The 14,636-nt window shown below is 52.8% G+C and overlaps 2 protein-coding genes and 1 pseudogene across 3 annotated transcripts; 1 reads left to right on the plus strand and 2 right to left on the minus strand.

Moving 5' to 3' along the window:
- Positions 1 to 429: 429 nt before the first annotated feature.
- On the minus strand, positions 430 to 1,467 carry LOC113224856 (annotated as a pseudogene).
- A 206-nt stretch (positions 1,468 to 1,673) lies between these two features.
- Positions 1,674 to 4,579, plus strand: LOC113224864 (small integral membrane protein 33). 2 transcript variants are annotated; one of them, XR_003309460.1, is made up of 2 exons: positions 1,674 to 2,158; positions 3,398 to 3,529. XR_003309460.1 is itself a non-coding variant. In XM_026454487.2 (2 exons), exons 1-2 carry the CDS (start codon positions 1,987 to 1,989, stop codon positions 3,785 to 3,787), a joined length of 399 nt encoding a protein of 132 aa, XP_026310272.1. In that variant the 5' UTR covers positions 1,969 to 1,986; the 3' UTR covers positions 3,788 to 4,579. The 2 variants fall into 2 exon arrangements, 1 of the variants encoding a protein (XP_026310272.1); XM_026454487.2 differs by having other exon boundaries at positions 1,969 to 1,995; positions 3,398 to 4,579.
- Positions 4,580 to 7,114: 2,535 nt separating this feature from the next.
- On the minus strand, positions 7,115 to 14,235 carry LOC113224863 (stimulator of interferon genes protein). Its single transcript, XM_026454486.2, has 8 exons — positions 14,007 to 14,235; positions 13,670 to 13,762; positions 12,938 to 13,164; positions 12,624 to 12,807; positions 12,255 to 12,363; positions 9,460 to 9,698; positions 8,510 to 8,696; positions 7,115 to 7,634 (listed from the first exon to the last, which is right to left on the minus strand). The coding sequence occupies exons 2-8, from the start codon at positions 13,670 to 13,672 to the stop codon at positions 7,441 to 7,443; spliced, it is 1,143 nt and encodes a 380-aa protein (XP_026310271.1). The 5' UTR covers positions 13,673 to 13,762; positions 14,007 to 14,235; the 3' UTR covers positions 7,115 to 7,440.
- Positions 14,236 to 14,636: the final 401 nt, after the last annotated feature.

Here is a 14,636-nt window from a genome sequence, read left to right on the forward strand (position 1 = left end):
ATTGACGTCACCTGGCGCATGCCCAGTTGGTCTGCACCCTCCCGGGGCCGGCTGCCTTTTCGCGTCGCGCGGGAAGAGTTGGTGGTGAAGAAGAACCCGGAAGTGCACCATCTTGCCTCCGTTCGTCCAAACACTGGGAAATACACCCTAATGACCTGTCCTATTCCCTGTAAGTTGCAAAGATTGTCACAATGTATTTATTACCCTCTCCCCAACATTTCTTTTTTTTTTTTTTTTTTTTTTTGTGGTGTGGTTTTTTTTTTTTCCCCGGGACTGGGGTGCAGTGGCGGGATCTCAGCTCACTGCAAGCTCCGCCTCCCGGGTTTACGCCATTCTCCTGCCTCAGCCTCCCGAGTAGCTGAGACTACAGGCGCCCGCCACCTCGCCCAGCTAGTTTTTGTATTTTTAGTAGAGACGGGGTTTCACCGTGTTAGCCAGGATGGTCTCGATCTCCTCACCTCGTGATCCGCCCGTCTCGGCCTCCCAAAGTGCTGGGATTACAGGCTTGAGCCACCGTGCCCGGCCAACATTTCTTTAATAAAAGAGAAGTAATCAACAAATTTGGTAAATTTTGCAACAGGCATACTGTGTTTGAACCTAAACTACAATATTTGAATTCAGGTCTCTATTTGAACAGAAACACTAAGGCAAATTAGACTGCTCCTACTCCATGCAAACTAGTAATGACAAACTGCACAGTAAATATCACGGGTAAATATGGAAAGCAGATTACCCATAATATCAGTATTTATCATATATTCTGTGTCTGGAATACAATTCAATGACATATTTCAGAAAAATTTTCTCAAGTACTGGCTGAAAGGGTGGTGGATACATTAAGAGATTGCAAATAAATTGGCGATCATAAGAACTTTTTTAGATAAAATGGAGTTGTTCTGAAATGTAGACATTTTTCATTCCCTAACCAGACCTTATTCTTGTGTTTTTAAAGAAAATCAAGAAATCTTCTCAGCCACCTAGAGATGATTTCCTTTGTATCCCACGAGATGGTTCAGATCTTCTTTAAATGGATCATAGTCTTGTTATTTTGAACAATGCAGTCCCCAGATAAGCTGGTCCAGAGGAGGAAATTCTTCCCAAGGAACCCCCTCCCAACTTTCATTTTTTTCAGGTTCTACATTCTTTGGTTCTGAATCATAAGTCACATCTACTTCTCCTTTTATTAATACAATAACATAATGGTAATTCTCCTTCTCAGTGAAAAGAATTCACAACTGAGGCAAAGCGAACATTTTTCAGGTGAAGAGCTACTTCTTCCCAGGTTTCCCTTTGAGCACATTCTGCCCAGGTCTCACCGAACTCCAAATGACCTCCAGGAAGTTGGAAACTGCCGGCTCCAACCGAGCGTTTCCTCTACCCCAGGAGGACGCAACGCGGATGCTTGCAGCTGGTCACCACGACTCCGACTCCGATTCCGGGCCGCCGCCCCGCCTGGCTCTGCACTGTCAGTCATAGCGCGCGGGAGGACGCGCCTGGCAGCGGCAGGAAGTGACGCGCTCACCGCCCTTACTATGTATTTATTAAAGAGAGAATGTATCTGCAATTTCCATTGTGTTTGAAATATTGCATTTAGAAAGAAAAGATCAAAGGACAGTAACTCCAGGAAATCGGTTAAGGCAAGGAGCCAGCATGACTTGGTGGGGGGCAGGTTGGGTCGGGGCTCTGGCCAGGCTTCTGGGATCTGGTGGAGGGGGCGTAGGCAGGCACATCCAGGCTCCTGAAGCTGGCAGGGGGCATGAAAGGAGGCGCCAAGGAAGAAGATTAAGGTACTATCAGAGTTAAGGGCAGAGCCCAGGGTAGCCCAGATGTTCCTGGAAGGAAGTGCAAGCACAGGAGAGCGGTGAGGGTGTGTGCTCATGGGCCCCGCAGACGTGGCAGCTCCGGGTAGGGGCTGAGCTAGGGCGGCCAGCCCTCCTTTACCCGGCTGGCTGCCAGTCCCAAGGGAGCCCTGTGCCAGCCCGGACAATGCACCAGGTAGACTCTGCTCGCCCCTTCCTGCCAGGCTGAGCTGACTCCCTGCAGGGGCCCCCTGTCTGTCACCAGCCTCAGCTTCCCCTTTTCCTCTGCACATCTAGAGCTGCTTCCCCACCCCCTGCCCTGGGAGCTTCGTGGCCTGGGACCCAGAGATAGTTGAAAGGTAGGGAGAGGGGGGTGCCTTTCCACAGGCAAAGGGATGCATGTGGGAGATGGGATAGTGTGGACAGGGGGACTGAGGGGCTAAAGGACATGGGTTTGTCCTGGGCAGCCTTTCCTGGCCTTCCCATAGGGAGGGCCACGCTGAGGGTCCAGGGCTAGAGGGAGGGGCTCCACCGGCTAAGATCTGTTCCAGGATGGCCCATCTGGGAAGGGGAAGCTGGGGAGGAAAAGTTTATTGGGCCTGTGAGGACCTCAGCTCTAGGGTTTACAGTTTTGCAGTTTGCTACCTTTACTACAATGCCACCACCCCCATCTGATATCCAGCAGGGTGGAGTCAGACAGGGGTATGGATCATGACCCCCAGCTTTTGGTAGAAGAACACTGGGACTTTGACAGAGGAAGACTGGCACAGGGTTTCCTCAATCCATAGTGGGCAGAGCCAGAAGTCCACACTGGGTACTCCCTCTCCTCCAAGACCCCAGAACCTGATGCTGAGACCTTGGCAGGGTGGCGGGGGCACAGCTATGGGATGAGGCATCCCCCTGCCTTCTAAGTTCACGTCCCCTCTACCTCTATCTCTACCTCTCCCACCACCAGGGCACCGCCTGTCTGTCTTCCGTGTGAGTGGGGAGTAAGGGGAGCCTAAGATGCTGGACAAGGACCCCCTTTCCCCAGGACTTGAAGAAGCAGGTGCTCTCTTCCCACTGCCTAGGATGTAGGGACAGCAGCCCATAGTGTGCCAAGACTCCTGACCCAGAGCACAGGATCTATTTAGGAATTTTGCTGGAGACCTGGGAAGAGGGGACAGTGGGAGGAAACTTGGGGGGCCAAACTATATATGCTGAACTGTGATGAAACCAGCACTCTTTGTCCCTGTCTGAATGTCTTTGTCTCCCTGTGTCTGTTTCTTTTTTCTCTGTCTCTGTCTCTATCTTTATTTCTGTCTGTTTTTATGTGCGTTTTTCTTTCCCCTTTTGTCTTTCTTTCTCCCTCTCTGTATCCCACTCTGCCTTTTCTGACTTTTCTTTTATTGTCTCTGCTGCCATGTGGTTTATCTCTGTATTCTGTACCTCTCTCCAGATCTTTACTCTGACTTTTTGTCTTTCTGTCTTTGTCTTTGGTCCCTCCCGCCCTCATTCTCCTGCCTCAGGTTCCTTTGGGTGTTTGTCTCTTTCTATTTTAGTCTTTTTCTGTATGTATACATCCATGTCACCCTCTTTCTCTGCCACTCTCCTCCCAGGCTGGCCACTACTCCTGGCCTTCTCCAGCTGTGAACAGTTCATCAGGGCAGGAGTCCCAGAGGCAGCTTCCGGAGGTGCTTGGTGGCATCTGGGAACAACCTCGAGGTGATGGGCTGCCCATGGTCACCATCATCGTTGCTGTCTTTGTTCTGCTAGCAGTCTGCATCATAGTGGCAGTCCATTTTGGGCCAAGGCTGCACCAGGGCCATGCCACTCTCCCTACAGAGCCACTGACCCCAAAGCCAGACGGTGGCATCTACCTCATCCACTGGCGGGCGCTGGGCCCCCAAGACAGTCCTGAAGAAGCACCGTGGGGCCCTCTTGTCCCTGGCTCCTGCTCTGCACCAGATGGACCCAGGCCCAGCATCGATGAAGTCACTTATCTGTAGGAGGGAGACTTTGGAAAGTTAACCTGACTTAGCTCAGAACAAGAAACCAGGCAGAGAACTAGGGTAAAAGCAAATTGGAGCCTGGGCATCAGAGCGTCGGAAGGGCACACTGGACTCAGCTGGAGCTGCTCTCTCAGAACATTTATAGAGAAAGCCCTGTGGTGGGCAGGAGAAATCAAAGCTTGAGGGCCCTGCCCAGAAACATGCTGCTGGTGGCCTCCCCAGGGCCCAAGGCCACCTCACAAAGTCCCTCCCTCCTCTTCAGGGACCACCAGACCCCTGAATCTCCTTTTCTGAGTCTCTGCCCCTTCAGTGCACCTCTGATCTCCTTCCCTTGTAATGTGAATCCAACTCAGGAGATTCCACCACCTCCCCCAAGCAGGAATGTCAGAGGCCCTGCGGAGCGGCCCTCATCCTACAAAGGCCAGCCAGGGAGAGCCCAGGCGGAGAAGCTGGTGTCTGCCTTCCCTGAGACTCACTGGGCTCAAGGAAGTGACGAACGTCTGTTCTCCTTGGTCAGTCAGGGGCAGTCCTTCGGCTGCTAGGGCCCAGACCTTGTTGACAAGCTCCAAAGTCCTTGTAAGCCCAAGCACAATTTATAGTTCAAACATTGGCTTTCAGAGGCCCCCACTGACTCTGTCTTGCCTCCCCAGAAGGGATAGTGGGGATTTGGGAGGCTCTCATGGCCTCCCACTTTCTGTGTGCCTGGGCCTGTTGGAATAAGCCTAGAATGTACCATAGGACATTTCCCAGATCTTTCCAGCTGATGAGAAAACAGGAAAGGAAAAGGAGCTCCATGCAATTTGTTTTGGGAAGGAAGGAGCGGGGTGGGGACCACTCCCAGCAGTGGGAGGGCCTGGGTCTAGTCAGCAGGGGGTTCAGGATGATGCATCCAGCAGCCAGGAAGACAAAACTGGGCCTTCTGGTGACTCAGTGTCTGCTGGTGGCACTGCCTTCCCCAGCACCTCTGAATCTCACTCGTCTGCAGTCAAGAACACGCAGACAAACATTTATGGCCGGACTTCTGGTGCTGTACCCTGGGGAACTCCTGGGGACAAGAAGTCCCCTGGCGGCATCAGCAAGACCCCAGCACAGCCAGGGAGGCTGGGAAATAACAGGAGATAAAAAGGAACAGAGGTGGGGATTGCAGAGTGCGCAAAGGGCAGGCTTGCCTCCTTTGGGATCAGGGAGCGGCAGCTAACGTGTTAATAGCTGCCTCGTGTTGTGGGTCAGCTATGTGCTGGACACCAGGCTTCTCTGTGGACCTACAGATACGATACCATTCACTCCTCACAGCAACCTCCAGGGGAGGGGCCACTCCTATCCCCATTTTACACTTGGGGAAACCGAGGGTTATCAAGATACTTAGGTAGACACAGGTACTACGTGGTAGAGTCAGGATTTGAACCTGGGGCCATCAGACTCCACAGCCTAAGCCCCATGATAGGGACTGGATGGATTGGAAAGGCCTTTGATTCTGGGCTGGTTTCTAGTATACGAGCCACTGGTGTGATGATGGAGGATCTTCAGGCCTTGGGGACAGGGTGGCTGGGATACTTAGGGAGAGTGGGGACTGTTCCCTCTTGACTCCCTTGGCTCTGCCGTCCTTAGGGGCAGCCAGTTCCTTCTGACCCATGTGTGTCTGTGTGGAGTGTTTCTCCACAGTCATGCTGTACTCAGAAATGTATATTGAGCATTTGTGACAAAAAAAAAAAAAAAAAAAAAAAGGCCAGCCACGGTGCCTCACGCCTGTAATCCTAACACTTTGGGAGGCCAAAGTGGGAGGATCACCCAAGGTCAGGAGTTCAAGACTAGCCTGGCGAAATCCCGTCTCTACTAAAAATACAAAATTAGCCAGGCATGGTGGTGCATATCTGTAAACCCAGCTACTAGGGAGGCTGAGGCAGAAGAATCACCTGAACCCTGGAGGCAGAGGTTGTAGTGAGCCGAGATCACGCCATTGCACTCCAACCTGAGTGACAACAATGAAACTCTATCTCAAAAAAGAAAAAAAAAAAAAAAAATGGGAGGGAGGGAACGAGCCCAGCCTGGTGAGACAAATGAAACTAACAGAGATGGGCTGCCTTCCCTCCCAGATGGGGGCAGCTGCGCCACCACAGTGTGGAATCGGTGACTCAGTTGTAACCGTGATGGCGGAAGGTACGGCACGGCAGTTGGCTGTGCTGTCCAAGGCCCTCCAGGGACTGTCCCATCTCATCACACAAACTCTTTCCCCTTGTCCCTTTGCAGGCTCTCTCATCTGGCACCTATAGTTAGTGTCACCTGCTCCTTTGAGTGGCCCCTTGCCCAGGACACAGCTGTGTACCCTCATGGCATCATCTGTGTGCTGGCTTAGGCCAGCCTGTGGTCCCTGCTCCCCAAGCCTCTCACGGAAGAGAAAGGCACTGAAAGGACAGGTGCCTCAGCCTGACTAGTAGGCTCTGTCGGGATGGAAAATGACACCCAGCACCCTGCTGCCCTGTACTAGGATAAGGAGGGGTGAAGGGAGGCATGCATGTGCAGGCAGGTTTGGACATCAGGGACAGTAATTCCCATCTATTATATCAGTCAGAGTCCAGCAAGAAAAAGACGATGCACTCACATTGGGTAATCTGAGGTGTGCTGTAAGAAGGGAAAAGGGTGGAGTACAAGGAAACCACAAGTGAGAGGGAGTACTCTAGTCGGCTGGCAGTGGGGGGCGGTGGATACACGGCTAGGCTTAAGGGGCCAGGGAAGGAAGTGGTGCCAGAATCCCAGAGATAGTCATGATTACTCAAGAGTTGCCCAGCAGGAGAGTCCACAGCAACCTTGATGCTGCAGGGCAGGAGCCGGGGGATTCATTACAGCAAACTCAGCCTCCTCCTCCCCTCCATTCTCCTGCTGGGGCTCCCCAATAATAGAACATGACCAGGAGCCAAAGGGCAAGGGAGCCTGTCGAGACCATCGAGAGAGTTCGGTGTCCTCGGGCAGAGGAAGGGCAGAAGGCTGGGGAGTGGGTCTGGAAGGCCGCATGAAAGACACCCGGCACATTCCCTAAGTACCTAGCATCCAGAGTTTACAAAAAACTTCCAGCCGGGCACGGTGGCTCAAGCCTGTAATCCCAGCACTTTGGGAGGCCGAGACGGGGGGATCACAAGGTCAGGAGATCGAGACCATCCTGGCTAACCCGGTGAAACCCCGTCTCTACTAAAAAATACAAAAAACTAGCCGGGCGAGGTGGTGGGCGCCTGTAATCCCAGCTACTCGGGAGGCTGAGGCAGGAGAATGGCGTGAACCCGGGAGGCGGAGCTTGCAGTGAGCTGAGATCCGGCCACTGCACTCCAGCCTGGGCGACAGAGCGAGACTCCGTCTCAAAAAAAAAAAAAAAAAACAAAAACAAAAACAAAAAAACTTCCACACACTCAGTCCTCACTGTGAGGTAGGTAAGGCAGTGATTATGATCCCACTTCACAGGTTGAAGACACCGAGGCTCAGAGAGGGGAAACGACTGGCCCAAGGGGACAGGACTCATCTTAAGATGTCAAGTCCTGGACCCTTCCCTGCAAGGCCCCCTGTGGAAGGAAATAGCTCTGCTGGACATGCAGCCACTGAAGAAAGCCCCCAGTCCAGAGGCTTGGAGGCCACTGGAGGCTCTGGCAGGGTGACCCTGGGTCTCAGGAGAAATCCGTGCGGAGAGGGAGGGGCTTTTCCATTCCACTGATGAGGAGCTCAGGCTCTTGGGACATTGTGGAGGAACTGGGCACCGCTGAGGTCTTCAAGCTGCCCACAGTAACCTCTTCCTTTTCCTCCTGCCGCAGGTGCCGGAGAACCTCTTGGGACAGTGAGAAGCTGCTGTCATCTGCAGGTTCTGGAACAGGGAGATGGGGGAGAGTGGAGAGAGGATCTTACACATTCCCACTCGAACACACCTAGAGGACTTGCTGGGAAGATCCCCTAACCCTCCCTACCCCCTCTTCCTACCCACCCCCCAGCCACTGGGACTAGAGTTTCATGGAATCCTAGGCTAGAAGTGGTTTCAGGCTGGGTGCAGCGGCTCACGCCTATAATCCCAGCACTTTGGGAAGCTGAGGCAGGTGGATCACGAGGTCAGGAGTTCGAGACTAGCCTGGCCAATATGGTGAAATCCCGTCTGTACTAAAAATACAAAAATTAGCCGGGCACGGTGATGGGCACCTGTAGTCCCAGCTACTCGCGAGGCTGAGGGAGGAGAATCGCTTGAACCTGGGAGGTGGAGGTTGCAGTGACCCGAGATCGAGCCATTTCACTCTAGTCTAGACAGCAGAGCGAGACTCTGTCTCAAAAAAAAAAAGAAGTGATTTCAGAGAGAATGAAATTCCACTCTCTCACTTCTAAAGCTGATGTTCAGAGAGGAGCAGAAACATGCCCAAGGTCATACAGTGAGGGAGTAGTGGAGCCAAGCCTGCAGCCCCAGTCTCCTGTGCCCACTACATACTGGCCTGGGACTCTTCTGTTTCCTCTGGAATCCTAGATGAAGTGAGGGGCCCCTAGAACCCATCTCTTCAGGCTCCACTGAGGGACTACAGTCAAAGACCTAAAAAAGCAATCTGGTGTGCTGGGAAGAGGGGGGCTTCTCCCAGGGAAGGAAGGTCAGGCCCAGGGCATGGTGCTGCTGTAGCCCCTTCTGACTCTTTGGGAGACCCTGGGACCCCTGACTCCTCCTGCCTTCCAACCTATCAACCTCTCACCCTATCAACTCCTCACCCTGGTAGACAATGAGGCGGCAGTTGTTCTGAGACTCAGGGTTATCTGCCAGGATGTCCTCAAGTGTCCGGCAGAAGAGTTTGGCCTGCTCAAGCCGATCCTCCCGGCTAAATCCAGCTTGACCATGTTGTGACATGGCAAACAAAGTCTGCAAGGGGGTGGCGTACTCCAGGACGCAGGTGCCTGCCTGGAGGAGGTAAGAGGAAGACCAGACTAAGCCAGGGACCAGGCGGATGGAGAACGGAGGATCCAGTCCAGGCTGTGGCCCCCAGTACCACAGACTGAGGCCCCATTCTCTCAGCCTGTAACGATAGAGTCCTGGGAGGTGGCCACCCTAATGGGGTCTATGCCGTCTGGCCTGCCTTTGCCTCTGATACCCAACTCTGAAATCAGGGACAGGGCTGGGCTAAATTTACCCTTCACAGATCCTTCTCCTAAGATCCTAGGGCAAGACCTGCAGAGCGAGGCTGTCAACTGCTCCAGCTAGGAATCAGGTCTGGGGCTGGGCTCTGGGGTTCAACTCTGATCTGGGTTCCCCTGTACCCACATGAAATCCTTCAGATGTTCTCACAGGCTTCGTCTGGGGCAGCTTTATGGTCAAGAGCATAGTACAGTCAAGTTGAAATCGTCCACTTTCCTATGGTGTCTCTGAGCCTCAGTGTCCTCCTCTGTAAAGTGGGGATGCTAACAGTCCCTACCCCGTAGGGTGGTGGTGAGATTTCAATGAGGTGATCAGATGACACACCCAGAATAGCATCCAGCATGTAGTAAGTGCTCAATAAATGTTACTTATCATTATCATTCGGTTCTGAATCCTGCCCAGACCTGGGACCAGCTAGGGACACTACAGCTCAGAGAAGGGCAGTGAATTTTCATCAGTTCTTGGCTAGGGCTCAGGGTTCTGGGGTCCTGACCTCTGCCCAGGGACCCCCACTCCCCTGCACACTCACCCGCTGCCCGTTCTCCAGAAGCTCATAGATGCTATTGCTGTAAACCCTATCTTTGATGCCAGCACGGTCAGCGGTCTGCTGGGGCAGTTTATCCAGGAAGCGAATGTTGGGATCAGCCATACTCAGGTTATCAGGCACCCCACAGTCCAACGGGAGGAGGATATACAGCCGCTGGCTCACTGCACCCCGTAGCAGGTTGTTGTAATGCTGATTGTAAGTTTGAATCCGGGCCTGGAGTCCTGAGGCAGGGAAGCCCAAGAAGTCATTCCTGCTGACCCTATCTCCCACCTAATTCAGGAGTGAGACCCAGGTCAGTGGCCCCTGCAGTATGTAGGTGCCAGAGAATGGAGAGTCCAGTGCACTCTCATTATACAGGAGGCCGGGGGGGCAGCGCCTCCAAAAGCCCTTCCCATCCCTCCTCTTACTGCACTGCCCTTTGCCCTCCCTCACTTCTTTCCTCAGATGTCTATGTCAGCCCCACCCCTTTCCACCATGGCTTTCAGGGCTGAGAGGCAGGCACAGCACTGGGAAGTGACATTTCCAGCATTCTCCTGTACACAGAGGGAAGCCTCTAGCCCCAGATCAGTCTCCTAGCAGAAGCCTTAGGAGACAGCAATGAGATATGGAAGAGCTGCAGCTTTAGCCTGCAAGTCAGAGGAATAATACACACAGGCTTAGGCCAGGCACAGTGGCTCACACCTGTAATCCCAGCACTTTGGGAGGCAGAGGCAGGTGGATCCTTTGAGGTCAGGAGTTCGAGACCAGCCTGGGCAACATGGTGAAACCATGTCTCTACTAAAAATACAAAAATTAGCCAGGCATGGTGGCACGTGCCTGTGATCTTAGCTATTCAGGAAGCTGAGGCAGGAGAATCACTTGAACCTGGGAGGCAGAGGTTGCAGTGAGCCAAGATCTTGTCACCACTGTACTCCAGTCTGGGCAACAGAAAGAGACTTCATCTCAAAAAAAAAAAAAAAAAAAAAAGAGGCTCCACAGTGCAGTGGTCTAGGGTCCAGGCTCTGGACAAACCTGGGTTCAAATCCTTTCTCTTCTTCTCTCTAAGCTATGTGATGTCGGATAAGTCACTTGATCTCTCAGAACTGCACTTAAAAAAAAAAAAAAAACGCTGGGCACAGCAGCTCACGCCTATAATTCTAGCACTTTGGGAGGCCAAGGCAGGTGGATGACTTGAGGTCAGGAGTTTGAGACTAGCCTACCCAACATGTTGAAACCCCGTCTGTACTGAAAATACAAAAATTAGGTGGGCATGGTGGTGGGCCACTAAAATCCCAGCTACTTGGGAGGCTGAGGCAGGAGAATCACTGGAACCTGGGAAGGAGAGGTTGCAGTGAGCCCAGATTGTGCCACTTCACTCCCATCTGGGCGAAAGAGTGAAACTCCATCTAAAAAAAAAAAAAAAAAATCTAAGGCCAGTGCGGTGGCTCATCTCTGTAATCCCAGCACTTTGGGAAGCCGACGTGGGTGGTTTACTTGAGGTCAGGAATTCAAGACCAGCCTGGGCAACATGGTGAAACCCCGTCTTTACTAAAAATACAAAAAAATTAGCCAGGCATGGTCGTGGGCACCTGTAATTCCAGCTACGTGGGAGGCTGAGGCAGGAGAATGACTTGAACCCAGAAGGCAGAGGTTGCAGTGAGTCGAGATTGTGCCACTGTACTTCAGCCTGGGCAACAGAGTGAGACTTCGTCCAAAAAAAAAAATCTAAAATAGGGATGGGCATGGTGACTCCTGCCTGTTATCTCTGCATTTTGGCAGGCCAAGGCAAGAGGATTGCTTGAGCCCAGGAGCTGAGACTAGGCTGGGTAACACAGCAAAACCCTCTTATTTTTAAAAATAAGTAAACAAAACAGGAATGAAGATTATTCCTTCCTCACAGGGTGTGAATTAGAAAATGCACATGAGGCCGGGCGTGGTGGCTCAAGCCTGTGATCCCAGCACTTTGGGAGCCAAGACGGGTGGATCACGAGGTCAGGAGATCGAGACCATCTTGGCTAACATGGTGAAACCCCGTCTCTACTAAAAAATACAAAAAACTAGCTGGGCGAGGTGGCGGGCGCCTGTAGTCCCAGCTACTCGGGAGGCTGGGGCAGGAGAATGGTGTAAACCCGGGAGGCGGAGCTTGCAGTGAGCTGAGATCGCGCCACTGCACTCCAGCCTGGGCGAGACCCCATCTCAAAAAAATAAAATAAAATGTACATGAGAGCACACAGCATGCAGTAAATATTTATTGAAAGAATTTACGGCTGGGCGTGGTGGCTCACACCTGTAATCCCACACTTTGGGAGGCTGAGGCAGGCAGATCACTTGAGGTCAGGAGTTCGAGACCAGCCTGGCCAATACAGTGAAACCCTGTCTCTACTATCTACTAAAAATACAAAAATTAGCCAGGCTTGGTGGCGGGTGCCTGTAATCCGAGCTACTCGGGAGCCTGAGCCAGGAGAATCACTTGAACCTGGGAGGAGGAGGTTGCAGTGAGCCAAGATGGTACCACTTACTCTAGGCTGGGTGACAAAGCAAGATTTCTTCTAAAAAAAAAAAAAAAAGAATTCACTAGTGACCTTGGGTAAGTCACTTAATGGCTCTAAGCCCCATATTCCTTTCTGCAAACCAGGCATCATAATGACATCCTTCATGCCTTGGGATTAAAGGATTTGGTAGACATGAAAATGCTTTGAAAAGTATAGTGAGTTCTGTGTGTTAAGAAACACAAGAGGCTGTGTGTCTTAGTGTCTATTTTGTTAGATCTAGAAATGGGGACAGAGAGGATGGCCCACCTGGCAGGATCAGCTGCAGATATCCGATGTAATATGACCATGCCAGCCCATGGGCCACGTTGAAATTCCCTTTTTCACAGACTGCAGAGATCTCAGCTGGGGTCAGGCCCTGTGGACAGCGGGATGGGGATGTGGGTCCTCCATCAAGGACACCCAGAGAACTCCTCCTCCTCCTCCAAGGCTTCCCAACCTGCTCCTGACTTGATCCCTCCTTTGCCATTGCCAAACCCACTGTTCTAGGACATTATAGGTTCTACTCCATGGACTCCAACCTTTAAACCAGTTCCACTTCCAGTATTCAACTGAGGGCAGGTCACACCAGCCGCAGCTTCCACTTGGCCAGAGCTTCTACCTCCCCCTGTGTCATACCTTGAGGCCCAGGAGGATGTTCAGTGCCTGCGAGAGGCCCAGGAGGGCAAGCATCCAAGTGAAGGGCAGGCTGAACGCATTTGAAAGGAAATAGTAGAAATAGCTGGACAGCAGCAACAAGGTCCCACGGCGGAACGGGCAGCCCAGGCAGGCCTGCACAGTCCTCCAGTAGCTGTCCCGGTACCTGTGGGTGACAGCCAGGCCCCAGCCCCCAGCCCAGCTCAGCCAGAAAGGTTCAAGGAGGGGCAGGGCTAGGCATCAAGGGAGTGACACATGTTGGAAACCCCGTCACCATGGGTACTGCAATGAGTTACCTGGAGTGGATGTGGCGCAGCTCCTCGGCCAGGCTGCAGACCCCATTTAACAGCTGTCCCAGCTGCACGGAGGCTAGGTGGAGCACCAGGCACCGGAGAGTGTGCTCTGGTGATGCTCCTAGCCCCCAAAGGGTCCCCAGGCAGGCAGTCAGCAGAACCAAGGCTGCCTTCTGGGCCCCGTGACCCCTGGGACACGGGATGGATGGATGCAGACTGGAGCGGGGCATCTGTGGGCACCAAGAAATGCATGACCATTCTCCCCTTGCCCTCCTGCCCTTCTGGGACTGAGGCTCTGGCTGGGCGCTTCCTCCCAGTTCCCCTTTCGCTGGTGCCCAGCCACTCCCAAAGGCTGCTCTTACAGACACTTCTAGGAGACAGGCTGGGACTAAGTCACCCCGAAGCTCCTGTCTCTGTGAGGTTTGCTGAAAACAGAGCAGGTCCTACACACACATGCCCCACCAAGCCCCAGGGAAACCACAGGTGTGGTGAAGAAAGAAGGCAGCAACTACCCCAGATCCAGACTTGAAGCTGTCCTGTGCAGCCCTACCCAACCAAGAACCCTTGGGGACCTGGGTTCCCCTGTCCCCGGAACCCACCCCAGGGAGGACCTTAGTTAATAAGGTAGAAAACAGAGCTCAGGGAGTGGGGATAGGGCAAGCAGCAGGCACCCCCTCGCCTCTGGGTGCCAGGGGCCCTAGGCTTGGCATTCTGCCAGGCTGATCTTAAGCCTACCATCTGCCTCCCGGACACTGGCTGCTCTGGATGATGACGAGGAGAGAAGGCCTGGCGCTACCAGCAGCCAAGGGCAGCTTCTCTGAGTGCAGCCTGAAAATGAGATGTTAACAACAATTGGTTTCTCCACAACACTCTAGCCCTGGCGTCTCTCCAAACCACAGCTTTAGTGGTGCTGGGAAGGAGGGTATTTCCTCTTCCTGGGGAGAGGTAGGACCCTTCCCTCAAAGCCCTGATGAGCTGGACCTGAGTCCTTGGGTCAGGGGTGAGGTTTGAGAAAGCCTCCGTTCCATTGCCCTTTGCTACCCCCAAACCAAGCATGTTTAGAAATACTCACCACAGTCACAGCTCTGAACACCAGGTTCCCCTTAAGCCACCACGATCAAACACACTGTGCCCACCACCTGAGCAAGACTCCACACGCTCAGCCAAAGGCAGCACACACATGACACGATGCTTCCCGTCTCATATTTTTCTTCTGGTTCCCAGAATGCAGATTCTTTTTCTCAAAAGTGTGACCTAGGAGGGAGGAGTGGAAAATGAGCAGTTATTTCCGGTAACAAGAGCTTTTTTTATAAAGCGCTTGGTGGGAGAGGAGGGGCACAGAGGAATGGGGGTTTGGCTCTTTGCAGGAAACGGCCACGCCTGTGACTTCTCCAAGACAGCCTGCTGGTTCTGGTTGTGGGGATGATATTAGGTAAGTGCAAAAGTAATTGCGGGCCTGGCACAGTGACTCACGCCTGTAATCCCAGCTCTTTGGGAGGCTGAGATGTGTGGATCACTTGAGGTCAGGAGTTCAAGACCAGCCTGACCAACATGGTGAAACCCCATCTCTACTAAAAGCAAAAATTAGCTGGGCGTGGTGGTGGGCGCTTGTAATCTCAGCTACTTGGGAGGCTGAGGCAGGAGAATCGCTGGAACCTGAGAGGCAGAAGTTGCAGTGAGCGGAGATTAGGCCACTGCACTT

The sequence above is a fragment of the Piliocolobus tephrosceles genome, chromosome 4 (genome assembly GCF_002776525.5).
Source record: "Piliocolobus tephrosceles isolate RC106 chromosome 4, ASM277652v3, whole genome shotgun sequence".
NCBI lineage: Eukaryota > Metazoa > Chordata > Mammalia > Primates > Cercopithecidae > Piliocolobus > Piliocolobus tephrosceles.

Bases quoted from the DNA above. Each gene is read 5' to 3' on its own strand.
- LOC113224863 (XM_026454486.2), bottom strand. The intron at 12,808-12,937 runs GTAACTCATTGC...TGTCACCCACAG, and splicing joins CTGCGCCACATCCACTCCAG to GTACCGGGACAGCTACTGGA. The intron at 12,364-12,623 runs GTATGACACAGG...CGCTGTCCACAG, and splicing joins ACATCCTCCTGGGCCTCAAG to GGCCTGACCCCAGCTGAGAT.